The 15,698-nt window shown below is 40.0% G+C and overlaps 1 protein-coding gene across 2 annotated transcripts; it reads right to left on the reverse strand.

Moving 5' to 3' along the window:
* Positions 1-508: 508 nt before the first annotated feature.
* On the reverse strand, positions 509-14,956 carry dis3l2 (DIS3 like 3'-5' exoribonuclease 2). Of its 2 annotated transcripts, none has more exons than XM_069164440.1 (21): positions 14,857-14,956; positions 13,601-14,377; positions 13,374-13,504; positions 13,031-13,084; positions 12,739-12,840; positions 12,409-12,586; positions 12,081-12,145; positions 11,398-11,627; positions 11,093-11,266; positions 10,628-10,707; positions 9,619-9,731; positions 9,303-9,410; positions 8,862-9,095; positions 8,400-8,479; positions 7,645-7,828; positions 7,146-7,232; positions 6,859-7,006; positions 5,564-5,694; positions 4,299-4,403; positions 3,804-3,908; positions 509-3,430 (listed from the first exon to the last, which is right to left on the reverse strand). In XM_069164440.1, the coding sequence occupies exons 2-21, from the start codon at positions 14,334-14,336 to the stop codon at positions 3,329-3,331; spliced, it is 3,147 nt and encodes a 1,048-aa protein (XP_069020541.1). In that variant the 5' UTR covers positions 14,337-14,377; positions 14,857-14,956; the 3' UTR covers positions 509-3,328. The 2 variants fall into 2 exon arrangements, with proteins under 2 accessions (XP_069020541.1, XP_069020542.1); XM_069164441.1 differs by lacking the exon at positions 14,857-14,956 and adding an exon at positions 14,506-14,836.
* Positions 14,957-15,698: the final 742 nt, after the last annotated feature.

Here is a 15,698-nt window from a genome sequence, read left to right on the forward strand (position 1 = left end):
ATTTTTGTGTCACTCACATTCTGCCCTCATCTTCTTTCCTACTTCTCAAGGAAATACGTGACTCTTCAACAGCTAAATGCTCCACTATTGTTCACACAATGGACACAAATGTTTGACACAAGCAACCACATTTCAAATCATTTCTCTTGGAAAAGGTGTGAAATGTGAACTACCTGTAGTTTCTGAAGGCAGATTAATCAACTGTTGGATAGCGACATAACTCTTAAGTTTCCTTATCTGCTCTGTGATGCTGCTGGTTTATCACTGACTGACTGAAGACACACCTTGGCGACAACAGAGATTATCTGCGTGTATTCACCATATAAACTGAATAGTGGAGGGCATTGCCAGTGTCGTAAATTAGAGTCACCGGTGCGTCACAAATAGCCACGATCAATGACTAATGCGTGTTTAGGTAGACTTTATAATCCTCCTCTTCAGTGATCACCAAAAAGTAGTTCTGGTAAAAGCAGTTCTCAGGGAAACTAAAAAAAAAACAACAACACAGTTTAGAGGTCATGTATGTATTTTTCAACAGACAAAAGCTCTGTAGGAAGTACAACAGAGTACACAGTAAATGCAAGATAAATACTGACCAGAACCCAAGTTACACGTGACAATACAACTTTGCAAGATCCAAAGAAATATTTGAATTTTCTTTTTTGAGTCAAAGGCATTTGCAAGTTTTTCAATGTGACTTTTTAATCCCAGAAACTCACCCTCCTAAATCAATGTAGTTGCTTTGTTCTACTACTCAACTCACTACTTCAATCCTAAACATCATGTCAAATGCCGTCAGTCCATGTCATAAAAATAACTTAAAAAAAAATTGGCAGGTGGCTTTAAAATTATGATTCAATCCTAAAAAACTGTCAAAACAAAAATGGATAAGGCCTCCAAAAAATGTGCAGATGTGGCAGCTAATCTGTAAGACATGTATGTATGGCACCGTTCAGTCAGTCAGATAAACGAGAACTTAAGAGAGAAACAGTGGATCAGGTAACAGAAAGTTGCGGGCCCAGATCCATTTGAATTGAATCCCTATTAAATACATTTTCGTCCGCTTGATTAAAGGTTCAGTGTGTTTTCGTTCCCTTAGAATGAGCGCGATACCAAACACTGAGTCCAGGAGGGCCTTTCAAGCTTTTCATGGGTTTCATGGTCGCTGTAGATTGGATGGGAAGGGTAAGTCGGGTGTTGAATTAGTTGCAGTCTCCAACCTCACCGCCAGATGTCTCTAAATCACTGCTCCTTTAAACTGAGGCAGAAATTCACATTTGCCATTAATGAGGTCCGTTAAGTATTTTTGCTGCACAAATCAAATCTGAGCATAACAAAAAAAAAAACCAACAACAACAACACACAAACAGCAGTTGAAAACACTCCCACGCAGACGAGTAAACATAAAATTCATGACGCTCTCACCTCTGCTGAAAATGGTTGATGGCCAACCATTTTCTGAAACTATTCCCATTCCAGTCATTGCAATGCTACCAAGTTTTGACCTGACTTAAGACACTATATACAGAACACATGTACCTTTGTTCAGACTGAATCCATAAGATCCCCTTATAAATCAAAGAAAAGTCCTTAAAGTAAAGTTAAAACCACCAGAAACAGTCAAAGAAAGTCCAATTCAGTGTTGTTTTATACTCTGCTGCTTGGCAAAACACACACTGAGGGTCTCCCCTCAATCTAATATTAGGAAGTGAGTCAATATCAAACCTGTAGTGCAAGACTTTTACACACAAATGAATGTCTGTTTCATTCAAGCCCTGCGAAACGAGTTCACACGATGCTAATTAAGCCTTTCACTATCAGGTAAACCTCTCTGTATTTCACCGTACACTGAGTATTTACATCTGGTGTCTGGAGAGACATTCCCGCGCTGCCCAAATTAATGCTTATTAGTCCTATGGTAACTTCACCGGGGATCAAATAAATCAATTATGAAGCTATTTTAGAATTTCCATACGTTATCGGACTCATTTGATCAAATTCTGATAGTAAAATGAACAACTTAAAAAAAAACAGCCTTAACAGTGGCGACAGACAAGGTTATGGCAGAGTCTATGATGTAGGTACGAAGTGGCAACACACCGTGACTTCACCCACTGGTTTGTAAACCGCCATGTTGAAGTCACGAGTCTGGCATTTTTTCACGATCTTCGGTTTTTCGAGCCCGAAGTGAGTATTTTTGGAGGAGAGGGTGGAGTTTAGTGAGAACACTATGCCCCGCCCACCTCTGCCAGCAACCTGTTCTTCACCCCAGGCGTGTCAGTCAAACCAGGTACGACCCCAAAACCTACCTCACTTAGAGGCTAATTATTTAACCGATTACAGAAATATTTTCAGAAGGGCCACCAGGGAACTGATTAGAGGGAGTGAATGAAGCTAATGACACCATAAAGACATAAAACGTATCGACTTAGCCGACGAGAGAAGTTTTGAGTGTGTGTTTTGAGCTTATTGGAGCCAAAGGTTTAGTGGAGCTAGCCCCTTGTGGACTATTAAGGCATCTCCGCTTTGGCTTCACTTTTTAGACCTGGTGCCAAAATCCATACATTTTTTTCTTTAGTCTATGATAAGCATGTGTGAACAGAGGTTTTTGTAATCATCCTCGTTGTCAAAAGTTCCGCACTGCAGGTTTCAAACTCAAAATAGTAAAAAAAAAAAAATATATCAGTTTTCACACAATAGACTGTGTACCACAATTATATCACATTTAAACTGACCTCATTAGGTCAATAAATCAACAGCAAAATAATACTCATTGCTGCTTTGGTTCTTTCACCATCAGACCTGAACCAAAACTCAAATTGAAATCCACACTCCAAAATTGTTCAGGCTTTGAATGAATAATATGTTTTTAAACCAATTACTATATAATTTTCATTGCAGTCAAATACTTTCCAGAACATATCTTGGTAGAGTTCAATTTTTTTTTCTCCTCCCAGGTTTCACTTAAATGTTAAATATAATAAATATAACGTATTCTAGTGATGGATAGATGATGCAACTCTATAAATTCCCACATGTTTCAGAAATGAATGAACCCAAACGAGAGGTATATAATATACTGCACCTATGAAGATGGACAGCAATCATGTGTGTGTGTGTGTGTGGGTAATTTGGAGCAAGCGGGTTCAAAAAAACATACAAAAAAATAAAACCTTTAAGACCGATACGCAGAATGGGAATTTCAATTGAAACCTGACTCGGATCTGATTGGTGAACGTGCTTATCACAGTAATACTGCTTCTACGCTACACATCTGTTATATGTCATTTCTATCACTCAATAAAAGAATACAGGTGCGTGTTAGTGTTTATGATGCGCTGTCCTCGGGCCTCTTGAGCACTGCGCTGTATTTCATAGGAGCACTGTCCGCTTTGAGCTGCACCTCCACTAACGTGAAGATAGAAATTTCCTAGAAACACAAACAAGAAATATGTTATTTTACACTGTTGGTCAACTTGCTGGGTCAAAGACGTTAACACTCCTAACCACAGCTAGCTGGTCTCCTCATCAGCGAATAAATGTGTTTGTTTTTTTATCCTTATGCTGTTAATTATTTTTACAACAATCTCAAATCTATAAGACACGACGTGAAACGGACTGATCACATTTTACCGTTGTTTTGAAGATCTTTCCAATACATGATCACCCAGTGAAGAGCTATACAATTGTGAGCTGAAATCAATTTCTACATTTCTATTTATATTAAATAATATTTACATTTTCTTACTGGCAGGGAATACCATAACAACAAAAAAAAGGTGTTCAGTGTTTATGGTTCTCACCTGCTGAACAGGGGGACTTTCTGGATCCTGTGCTGTCCAGACCAGCGTCAGCTCTGATTTCTTCCCCACCTTACGATGGTGGAATGAGTTCAGGCCCGCAATAGACTGAAGGTGGAAACAAATGGGTTTTAAACGGTTTCTAATAAAACAGACTCCTCACTGTGACGTCGACTTGTTTGGACTGTGTTGTTTTATTTATTTTTTAAAAATCTTTGGTCAATAATTGTAAAAACTGAGAGTCATCTACAGCCAAAGGAATATCTCTAATTATATCAACTACATAATAAAACAGTAAAAAAATAAATAAAAATCAGATTTTAAGCATTTAAAAGAATGTAAAAAGGCAATAACTAAAAATATGATTTTTTTTTTTAAATTTTTTTTTAATTGAAATCAAAATAGCTTTGAATAAAGTGTCTTTTTTGCAGCTGAAAAACAAATATGCACAAATATATAATGAGTGACAATGTTGTAAATGGAGTTATCGGCGCTGACCTTGCAGTAGATGCGTTTCTGAACTCCGTATTGGAGAACCAGAACGTCGAAGGACTGATCCAGCACCCCCATCACCATGGCGTCAGAGTCCAGCGGGCCACACTCCTGTGGAGAACAGACCAAAAAAGCATTCATCAAATACAATTCGGTTTTGGCCTAAAACCTACAGAGGGACTGACGTATGCATGAACACCTGTTACATTCAAACCAGATGAGATGACAAAATGATGAACAGTAAACAGTTTATAAATCTGGTGCCTGGAAGTCTTCCTTATCGTATCATTCAGGATAGTTCTGATATAATTTCAAATATAAGAACAATTTGTATTGTGATAATGACAATATGCTAACTTGTTGAGAAAATGTCATCATCCTGTTACGCAGTGTTATGTTGTTTACTGGCTATTTACTATTCTGAGCAGCTGTTTCTTTTCAACTGAGTGGGAGAGTTTCATTGACGTTGATGCTGCCTGTCCGCTGCTCTCGGTGTTTCTGACACGACGCAAAGGAGAGAGACAAGTGGAGTGAACCACTCATCACATTACTCTCATCCAAATTTAAAGAGCAGCAAAAGCTCTAAACTCATTTATTAATGGACAAAACATTTGACACCAAACTTCAAATAATCAGGATAAAAAAAAATAAAAAAATCTAAATATAGTTTTTTTTTTAAAGGAAGCAATGAGAAGCTCTGCTGCTGTTCATGCTAGTCGCCCTGGTCAGAGGACCAGCAGCCCTCTTGCTTCTCTGTAGGATGAGCAGATGTAAACCTACTTTTTTTTTTTTTTCCCACAAATGTGGCTAACTCACATCACTGCTGTTATGAATAGTTTAATGTGTAAAGTGTAAATGTTGTTAAATTGCTGAACAATTGAGGAGGACACTGAATGCAATCCAACATCATGATCACCTGCTCCGAACCATCGTGTCCCGACAGCTTTAGTAATAACAGAATAAGACCAAATGAAGTAGTTAAGGTGCAGAGAGGAAACACATTTTAAAGATCAGAGAAAATATGAAATACTCCCCAACACTTCAAAATTATTTTTGAGATCACACATCCAAACGGGAGCTGTACATTGTGTATAAAACCACATTTCACAAACAAATCATAAATGTTCGGGTCGGTCAAGTTTTTACTGTAAGAGTAACATGAAAAATGTTTTGTTAAATTCATGACCAATAACAAAGAAAACAAAACTGAATGTTTCCATCGGTCCCATGTTGTTAGCATGTTGTTAGCATGTTGTGATCTGGTTACGCACCTTCACAAACACTCCGAAGAAAAGCTCAGAGCTGAGCTCCTGGACTCGCTTGGACACGGTCTTCTTGTCATTACAGTGAGATGCCTGTTTTTGGACTTCGTCTGTTGACAGTCCTAAATGAGGCCCACAGTCTATATACAAACATATAGAGGAGACACATGAACATCAGTAGGAGTAACAACACCACACAACCACACAGGAACTGTATGGATTTTTCATACTGCCGTCAAAGAGCGACTTATTGTTACGGTTTGGCAGTTTACAGCAAATTGTCCTTTTGCGCCGTTCCAACTTGTTCTCTCTGGGCTCCTCTTTGGACTTCTCTCCTGTATATATATGTATATATATATATATATATATATATACACACACACTCTACTTTAACACAGATTAATTTCCAACTAAGCTGTTCTTATTTACGTCTGTTTTTGTTTCTGTTATCAGACAACAGGACCAGTGACTGAAACACAGCCAACAAAGACCACATGTTTAACCATTTCCAAGCTGGTTTCATGTAAAATGATGACTCAGGGAGAAATTGATTGTTACACAGCACTTAGCTTCTCTGTCACTCAGTGGACAGACTGGATGCAGAGGGAGGTGTGCCTCTCGCTCACGGGGCAGTGCTGCCGGCTGTGCATGCACTGGCCATGTGTGTCACGGCTCTGATCTCAAACACACTGCACAATAGAAACACACAGGACTGACCCACTTCTCCTATCAAAAGATCTGCGCTATCAGGCCGGCACCCAAAATAATGAGTACAACGGTGTGTAAAACAGTAATATAAAGAAGAAATCAAGATCAAGCATAATGAATGATAACTGGACACCCCCATATCTTTGATGGACTGTACATGCAGCTCGTGCACGAAGCTGAAATGATGAGCAACTGAGATTTTTTTTTTTTTTAATCCAGAAGCCCTTAAACATATAAATGGATGACAGTCAATAATGATAAATAAACAACCATCATTGTGTTTATATTTCATATTACATTATGTACTCCTGTAACTTTCACCAGCCAAAAAAACAACAACCCAGTAATGATGGTAATGAGCTCTCACACACACACGCGCACACACACACACACACACACACACACACACACACACACACACACACACACACACACACACACGGGCCAGGACAAACAATGCATTAACTCAGAGCGAGATCGGAGGCCGTTTTGTTTTGTGCATTTCTCCTCTCCTGTCGAACACCTACGTCTTTCTAACAGAAGCCGTCTGTCGTTTGTATAAATGTCTGAGAGCCTTTTGTAGAAAAGATACTTACTCAGTGAAAAAGCCAGCAGCCGGTGCACAATGATGTCAGCGTAGCGTCTGATGGGTGAGGTGAAGTGTGTGTAGAGAGGAACGTTCAGGGCATAGTGCTTAAAAAGATTTTCCTCCTTACGTACACCTGTGCAGAAGTACAACGCCATCTGGGAAACACCACATAACGTACAAATGTTACTGCACAGGACAAATGCTGAAACAGAGCTAACCCCCCCCTCCCTCCTCCAAGATGTTTGTTATGGTTTCTTATTTGACATGTTTTAATGGGAAACACTGAGCTCTAACCTGCATGGGTCTGGAGCACATGTGGGTGAGGACTTCTTTTCTGGCACTGGAATACTCATCGTCACCCAGAGTGGTATTGAGAGTCTTCTGCATGTTGAAGAAGTAGAATGGAGATTGTGATTATATATACACGTTATGTATATATATATATTTATATATATATATATATATATCTATATAGATATACAGCTATATACAGCTTTAGAACCAGAGCGACATACCCAGGTGAGAGAAAGAAACACAAAGTTAAAATCTTATACAGCACAAAAGCTCCACTAAAATCTTAACCCCTTGTTATCATCAACAAATTTGTATTTATTTGTGTATCACGCAAAAGAGACCGCAAATATTAGGACATCCTGTTCGGTAACTTGATTTAGCACAGCTAACTCAAACCTCGTGCGTTTTACTATTTAAATTCAGTGTGCCACAAGACTAAAGAGGTTTGTTAAACGGTTTTGACGAGACACCGGATTACATCAGCATTATTAGTACTGACGTGCAACGCTCCAGCAGATGACAGGTCCAGGTCGATTCCCAACTGTTCGCACAGCTCCTGAAGCTCATCCACCATCTTGGCTTTCGGTGGAGGGTGGCACCTGAGCATCGCCAACTCTGGGAATTTGCGGTAAATGTGGTGGGCTGTGGCGATGTTAGCTAGTAGCATGAACTCCTCCACCAACCTGGAGAACAGTTTTACGCATGTTCGGTTAACAGTCTCAGATTGGATACCAAACTTGAATACTTTTATAGCACCGAAAGAATTGTTTCAATACCATTGAGTAGTGAAAAAAAAAAATCCCTTGTCTTTTAATAATGTCAATACCTGGGCTAAATCCGCTCTCATACATTTTTGTTTCAAAACGGTTATCTTTTGGGAGACATCCATGAATTGTAGCAACAGACACAACCTGGGTTAAACTGCATGAAAACTAAAGATTTCTATGTTAATGTCATTTTCTTTTTGTTAAAATGGATTTTTTTTATTTTTTAAATTGGTAGTAAAAGAAACTACCGTTCAAGAACCAGTACTGCAGTGAAGGTATCGTATCAGTGCAAGTATCAAACATTTCTGAACGATATGCCCTTAAGCAGCTCGAAGAGTGAAGAATACTGATGTTGGAGGAATGATATTTAAGCAGTTAAGAGAAATGCAGAAACACATTCCAACGAAAAAAAACTATACATCTGTCATATAAAAAAATAAAGAAATAATACAGACACGGATTCAACTGACGAGGATTTGAAACTCACTTGTTACTGTCTCTGTACTGGTAAACATAGCAGCCTTGAGGCATCATTGTTTCTTTGTCCAGCGTGAAAGAAAGTTTCATCTGAAACAATAAATAAAAACAAACAAAATCATAAAATACACAGATATACATCAATAAAACTGACTGAGATAATATGACCTTAGTACAAATGATCTCATTAAATCTCTTCCAGCTCATGGCTAGTTAAAATCAATATAAAACATAATTACAGCATTTTCTATACTGTATATCCCAACGACTTTAACTCATGGCAGGCAAAAAGTAAACTTGCAGTGAAGTGATATTAAGAGTATTTTTCTTCCTTTTGTTCTGACAAAGCTTTTCCTGATGTTTGTTAAACCCTTCGAAAAGCTGGGTAATTTTCCTGCTCAATTTGCAAATAATATTGCAAACACAGAAAAGATGGCTGAAAAAAAAACAAAAACGTAAAACCAGCACAAACCTGGTCCAGTCTCAGAGCTCCTCCTGAGAAGCGTTGAGCTCGGAGGTTCTTGGCGATGGAGTGCAGGTTGAGCACAGCTTGGTGTATCTCGTCAACAGGGTGCACGGGGTCCATGGGAGGAAGCTCCTCAGCAGAGAACAACTTCTCAGGGGCTTCGATCATGCTCTGAGCGTGGTCGTAACTCAGCTTCACACAGGAGCGGATGACTGAGCGGCCAAACCACTCACTCAGGATCTGAGGGGTGGACGAGAGGAATTAGATGGATGGATCAGATGATAGAAGAAAGACAAAATAACCCTAACAAAAAAAATACAAATCGAAGTGGCGCTAAGAGCATCGAAAGACCATTTCAGCTTAATCGTTCACCCGCCAGACAATTTAATCCTCCTACTGTTTACTGAGTGCAGCTCTGACATGTTTGTTAATTATATATGAACAAACCTTTCCCTCGGGTGTGATTTTCCAAATGACAGATAAAGTGAGTCTGTCGGTGAGAGGGTTCAGACTGCACAGCTCCTCACACAGCAGCCTGGGCAACATGGGGATCACCTGAAGGAAGGCAAAACAAACACGGAGATTCAGAACAAAGAAAGAAATGCGAGATATATTCACAGAGAAATCTAGAGTCAGGTAAGTAAAATAACACACTTACAAATCAGAAATAGTGACACACATGAACAAAAGAAAAAGAAGTTGCATAAGGCCCAAAATATAATTGGTCGGATAAGCTTGTGATATAGTGTCAAGGAGCACTCACCTTTTGAACCAGGTACACACTAGTTGCTCTTTGGCTGGCGACAGCATCCAGAGCGTTGGCCTGCTCCACAAAATAAGTCACGTCAGCGATGTGGACTCCCACCTCAAAGTTGCCTGTGTTATAAATATAATGTTGGACACTGTAATGACCAACGCTGCCATTAAACAAACACAAACCCACGGAAAGATATGACAAAAGTTTTGAGAAAGCACAAACCAGTGTTTGATTGCTAGTCAGTCTGAAAGTCTAATTCGTGGGAGCAGAATCACATTTAAAAATCTATTTTTTAATCCCACATATTGGCGTCAGATCAGATCAGATCACAGTAAACCCAACCAGCTCATCTCACGCTCATTAGATTTCTGAGAGCAGCCTTCATACATATTGAAAATAATAATGATAATAATTTTTCGCTGTCAAAATTGTTCCTGAAAACCAAATTGAAAAACACAACAACAAAACAAACACACATCTACGGTATAAAATCGCATTACAAACAGAAGTTGGCGAACATGGAATACAGATAGGAAGCATTTTTAAATTCATTATCAAAATTACTCTCCCCAAATGGCTTAAAAAACGAGATATTGTTTTCATGAAAGGGTTAAAAATACAAACGGAATATCATTTTTATTATTTGAAGTCAAAGCTTTTTGATTTTCAACTAAGACATCAAATACTACTCTTTGTTGTCATCTGGTGGTGAAAACACCACGGTGTCAGCTTATATTTTAAAGGGTCAAACACAGGTCTAGCTTTCACTTCCAGATAAATAATATTGAAGAGGCGACACTGTTTGTATGACTTTATGCTTAACTATTCAGTTTGCCAAAAGTGAATGTGACCATCTTGGATTATTACAAGTGACACAATTCCTCTTAAACGCTCAAATTGACTCCCGTGCCTGCACTCAGTTACTCAGTATACTTACATACAATCCTTTATTTTAATCATCGACCATTTCTAATCAAAAGTCATTGTTGAATAGGAGCGTTTGACAGAAATTTACCATCTGAGAGTTGTTTACAAGAGAGGGCATCATCCAGATCTCTGGCAGTCGTCGGGTCGATTGTGAAGATACACTCCTTCCTAAACATCATAAACAGGGCGTTGTTAAATTATCAGCAAAACACTGTGTAGTGCTCAGATATCTGTAAGAATATGAGCTGTCATGTATTAGCAGGCTAGAGTACTGTATGTAACTCAACTCCCACTCAAAGACAACAGAAAGAAATGCAGTGCATCCAGAAAATATTCACAGCGCTTCACTTTTTCCACATTTTGTTATGTTACAGCTTTATTCCAAAATGGATTAAATTCATTTTTTTTTTCCTCTTTTAGAATTTTGAGGGAAAAAAAAATGAATTTAATCCATTTTGGAATCTGTAACATAACAAAATGTGGAAAAAGGGAAGCGCTGTGAATACTTTCCAGATGCACTGTACATAAACATGACTGGGCTCTAATGTCCAACCTCAGGTCTCTCCTCTTCCTCATCTCCTCAGCTGGGATGGTCCAGGGCAGGTTCTTAGGGAGGCAGTCTAACACCTCGTCTGAGAACTCGGTACAATCGACGTCGTACTCTGTCAGGATGCCCTCTGTCTCTGGCTCAATTTCTCCAGCTTGACCCAGTGTCTTAGCAAGTCGACTGTGGGGAAACATCAAGAGAGACAGCACAGTTGTAAAACTAGAGTAAACAATTCTTTGTATAATATCCAACCCTCTTCCCCCGAAAGCAGTAAACCAGGGGAAATACTCAACTTCAAATGTATTACTCACCCGTCTGCAAAGTTGCTGTCAGCCGCCCAGTCGGTGATCCGACAGATGAACATGGTGTTGGTGTAGTCGTCTGGCCGGGACCTGAAGTTTTCCGGACAGTCGGCCAGGGGGATGTTAATTCGTGGCACCCGGTGGTCCACAGGGGAGAACTTGGCGAAGGGCTTGTCGGGTAGGAACTTCAGGAAGCCAGTCGCAGCTCTTGAGTGTTTCTTCTCAACAATGTACACCACCTGGTAGACAAACGATAAGGGAAGTAGGCGTGATGGCTTTGAAATTTCTTTTTTAAATATTCAGGCAAAAGAGAGCAAGTGACACGCTGCTGAAAAGAACAAGCAGAACTTTTAGGATATTGTTAATCCAAATTGTATTTCTCATTTCTTTGGATGTACCTTGTGTTCTTAGAATTTAGTAAAATTATCTCAATTTACTGTCACATTTTACAAAAGATTTACATTCTGTGGAAGAAGGATGTGTCTGCAGTGTTTTGATTGACTTCTTACTCGAACAGTAAACTCATATAAAACCCTTTGATCATCACCCTGTAATGCTTCATGATGACCAGGACAATTAACTCTGCATTAGAGTGGTTGTTTTTCTGTTTTCTGGGAAATTCTCAGAGTAAAAAAAAAAAAATCAAATGCGTGAGTAAGAAGTACAACAAAACAGAAATGCAGGAAGCTCACTTTAGCAGTCTTTTGGAGTATCTCCCCATTGGCCCGTCGGGCTGAGGGGTCTTCAAGAGGTCCCCCTAAATCCATCAGATGAAAGAAAATATGAAGATGTATTAGCTGAACTTACAACTGAGCTAATAGACCTGCTAAATAAGTGACTTACAAGTGTTTTTATTTGTATTTCTTCTGTACTTTTATACTTTATTCAGACCAATAAATGAACATATCGACACAGAGTCTACTAACCATTATAAATACAACAGAATCATTATAATTTCATACCACCGTTTCTGTATTATGATTCGCAATGGCTGCTATGTTCTCTGTTTCGTCACATTACCTGTGAGAGTGATACTCTGGTGTTTGCTGATGAGTTCATCCTGGTCGCTACACTGGTCCTCCCTAGTAACATCAGGCCTTGGGGTGCGCTCCGTCTTCTTCTGTGGTGGTTGCACCACCTGCTCTCTCGGGGTCTCAGACTCACTGGACCCCTCACAGTCAGTGTCTGACCTCACAACCTAAACAAACACACATCATCTGCTGATACACTCACTACTGATATGTTTTACTGTTCTATGTAGAAATATGGATTAAATGGAATCTTCTGTTATATCTTAACAAAAAATAGCGCCGATCTTTAAATGAACAGTATAGATAGAGAAGTGTTTACCTTCCACTGCTCCCGAGGGAGTATTTGCACCACCACTACGTCTCCATTCAGCGCTCTGTTGCGAGCGACAATCCCATCCAGAAATATATCCCACGTGTCATCCTGTGAACATTAAATAAATGATTTGTCTCCTGCCTGTCTTTGACTTTTGATGTAAAGATGGATGTTAACAAGAATACCAATTTACAAAATCCAGCTGGTAAGTTGTTGAGGCAGCAAAGCATGATGTCCAATTCATTCTGGATTAGTTAGCAGGACAGAAATCGATTGAAGGAGAGTTATGCTAACTTACAGGAGATGGCATGAAAGCTTCCTGGTATTTCTTGGGGTTGATTCTTATTTGTCCCTGTTGAGAAAAACATGTAAGTCTAAGAAATGACCAAAACTGATTAATGTGCCAATTACTGCTTCACAATGACACGTTACTGTACCCGGAGTACTGTTTAGGAACCACAATAATGTTCTATGTATTTGTCTGTATACAGTAAATACAAAATAAATACTTGTTCTAGTAATTGTTGTCCAGGGCTACTTACAATATTCTGAATAAATTCTAAAACTTACAAGACCACATCCTTTGATCACCTTGTATAAGTTCATCCAGACACAATAAAGATTTTGCTTCAGTCTCATACCTGAATGAGTTCTCCCCTTTTGAGCCCATGGGAAATCTCCTCAGTGGTCATGTAGGATTCAAACACCAGTTTCTTTGATCCTCTGCCTCCCTTGTTTTTATTCTTGTCAGCGGGAGAATTGACATTTGAAGCTGAAAACAAAACAACTCAGTGATTTATTCCCTCATAAATGACCATGTACAATTTGTTTTGCCGAAACGCGAACCAAAAACTAAGCAACGCCTCACCTCGGGGCTGCTGCAGCTTGTTGTCTTTGCCATGAGGGGATTTGGGCCTTGACATCTGAGCATCAACTCCAGACCTCAATACCGCTCCTCTGTTTTTCTCCTCTTCCTGGGGCTTCGGCAGGAGTTTGTTCTTCGACTTCTTCGTCGTCTCTTTTTCCTGCCCACTCGTACCGGCTTGATTTGGGGAATGCGGAAGTCCAGCAAATGAGTCGGTGTCCACGGAGGCAACATCTCTCTTGGAGTCCTTGCTTTTCTTTTGCGACTTCTGGTGTTTCTTGGCGTCGTTAGGTTTCAAAGAACTGAGCTCCTCGCCCGACTCGATGTCTCCATCGTGGCTGGTGGCGGTGTCCCTCCTCTGTCCCCGTCGCTGCCTGTCAGACACGCCCTGCTTCCTTTCGCAGTCCTGCTGGGCGTTGCGAATGCTTAGTTTTTCCATGTACAAGGACAGCGAACTCTCCTCTCCTTTGCTTTTCACAGAGGAAGGGGAGAAGTCGCTTGAATCGGAGAAATCGTTCGGTGCTTGTTCCCTTTTCCTCTGTGGTACATTCAGCCTTTCACTCTGGGCTTTAAGCAGCGGACTCGGCCCGTTCCCGTCCCTCTCAAAAGAGGAGTCCTTGGCATATTGTTCCAGATACAAACTGAACTTGCTGCTGCGGTGCTGCCCGAGGAGCCTGGCGTAGGCGTCTTTCTGAGGAGGCGCGTTGGTCTGGTTCAGTTTGACCTTCTGAGACTCCATCAGTCTTCAAGCTGCTCGTCTGGAGGAGCGACGCGGAAACACTGTTCAGAAACGAGTCAAAATACACAAACTTTCAGGCAACGCAGCTTTAAATAAGTAAGAAATGTGTACCATCAAAACAAAAACAAAAATATATATATATAAAATCAAAGATCAAAGCAGCTCTAACCGGTTTGTTGCCGTTTAGTACGCACGGCTTGACGTGACGTCATCTAGTTTCTTCATAATATTTGGATATAAACCGTGTTAAAAACAGAGATAGACTGGAAGATAAGTTCCATCCTCATGATTGGACTCTCTTGTCTTCAGGTTTGATGTCTCAGCAAGATATGAACGCAGTTAACAAACGTTAACTAGCCTTTACTAGCAGCCGCTACCAGCTAACTAGCGCCTCGCAACGGCAGGTGTTGGTTTAACGTTGACTAACCGCTTCTAAGTCAGACTGACTGCGACCTTGGTCGTCATGAACGAGTTGAAATTGAAAGGCGAGACTGTCAAAAATGAAAATGTCAAACATTACCTCTTTAACTACGATGTGAGTCGGGCTACGTGACGCTCACTCGTGCGGAAAACGTTCTCCGCTTGTGTTTCAATAACAGCAAGAATGCTAACGGACACCGCCCCTTCCTCTGACGTCACGAACGCTGCCTTTGGGTGCTGTCGGAAATGTTGGGTTCGGTCAATGCACAGAAAACACTCCAGTCTGGATGAGTCGGGTGAAAAAATAAATGTGTGGTGACATATATTCATGAAATACAATAATAAAATAATAATAATAATACAATTTTTTTTTAAAAAAAGGTCGTTTTGGACTTGCCCCCTTTTATCTGTTCCTCAGTGTAACACAAAGTCACGCAACTGTGCGTGATTTGAGACATTAGTTAACAGCAGGAGCACGTGACCATTGAAGGAAAGGTGACGCTGTCGTCCGTAGATTTAGAAAATAAGGCTTAATAATTGCCTCAATCAAATCTAATCAAACTCAGTATGTTTTGGAAACTGACCCCGAATTGTTGAGTGAGTCAGTGGGTCATATATTTTTCGGTAAACAGCCACATGTGTCGTCATTGTGTTATCCACTCAGCCTTTCCATGGTTTTAGAGCTGCACCTCCAGATGGCAGCAAAGACAGCATTTTCTCATTTGACTAAAAAAAACCACAACACTGCTACAGTATGTGAGTCAGATGTGTAAACAAGCCAGCTCGTGCAATGAATAAGGAAACCAAACAGACGAGATGTTTGTGTGTGCTTGCTGGGTGTGAGTGTGCGTAGTTTTCACAAATATTTATGTATGAACATTTTTCAACCAGATTGAAAAGTAAAAAAAAAAAAATGATGGGCCAGTTTATGATACAACCAGA

This window comes from Embiotoca jacksoni, unplaced genomic scaffold (genome assembly GCF_022577435.1).
Source record: "Embiotoca jacksoni isolate LCO1_2020_lvr unplaced genomic scaffold, fEmbJac1.0.p SCAF_31, whole genome shotgun sequence".
NCBI classification, from domain to species: Eukaryota; Metazoa; Chordata; class Actinopteri; family Embiotocidae; genus Embiotoca; species Embiotoca jacksoni.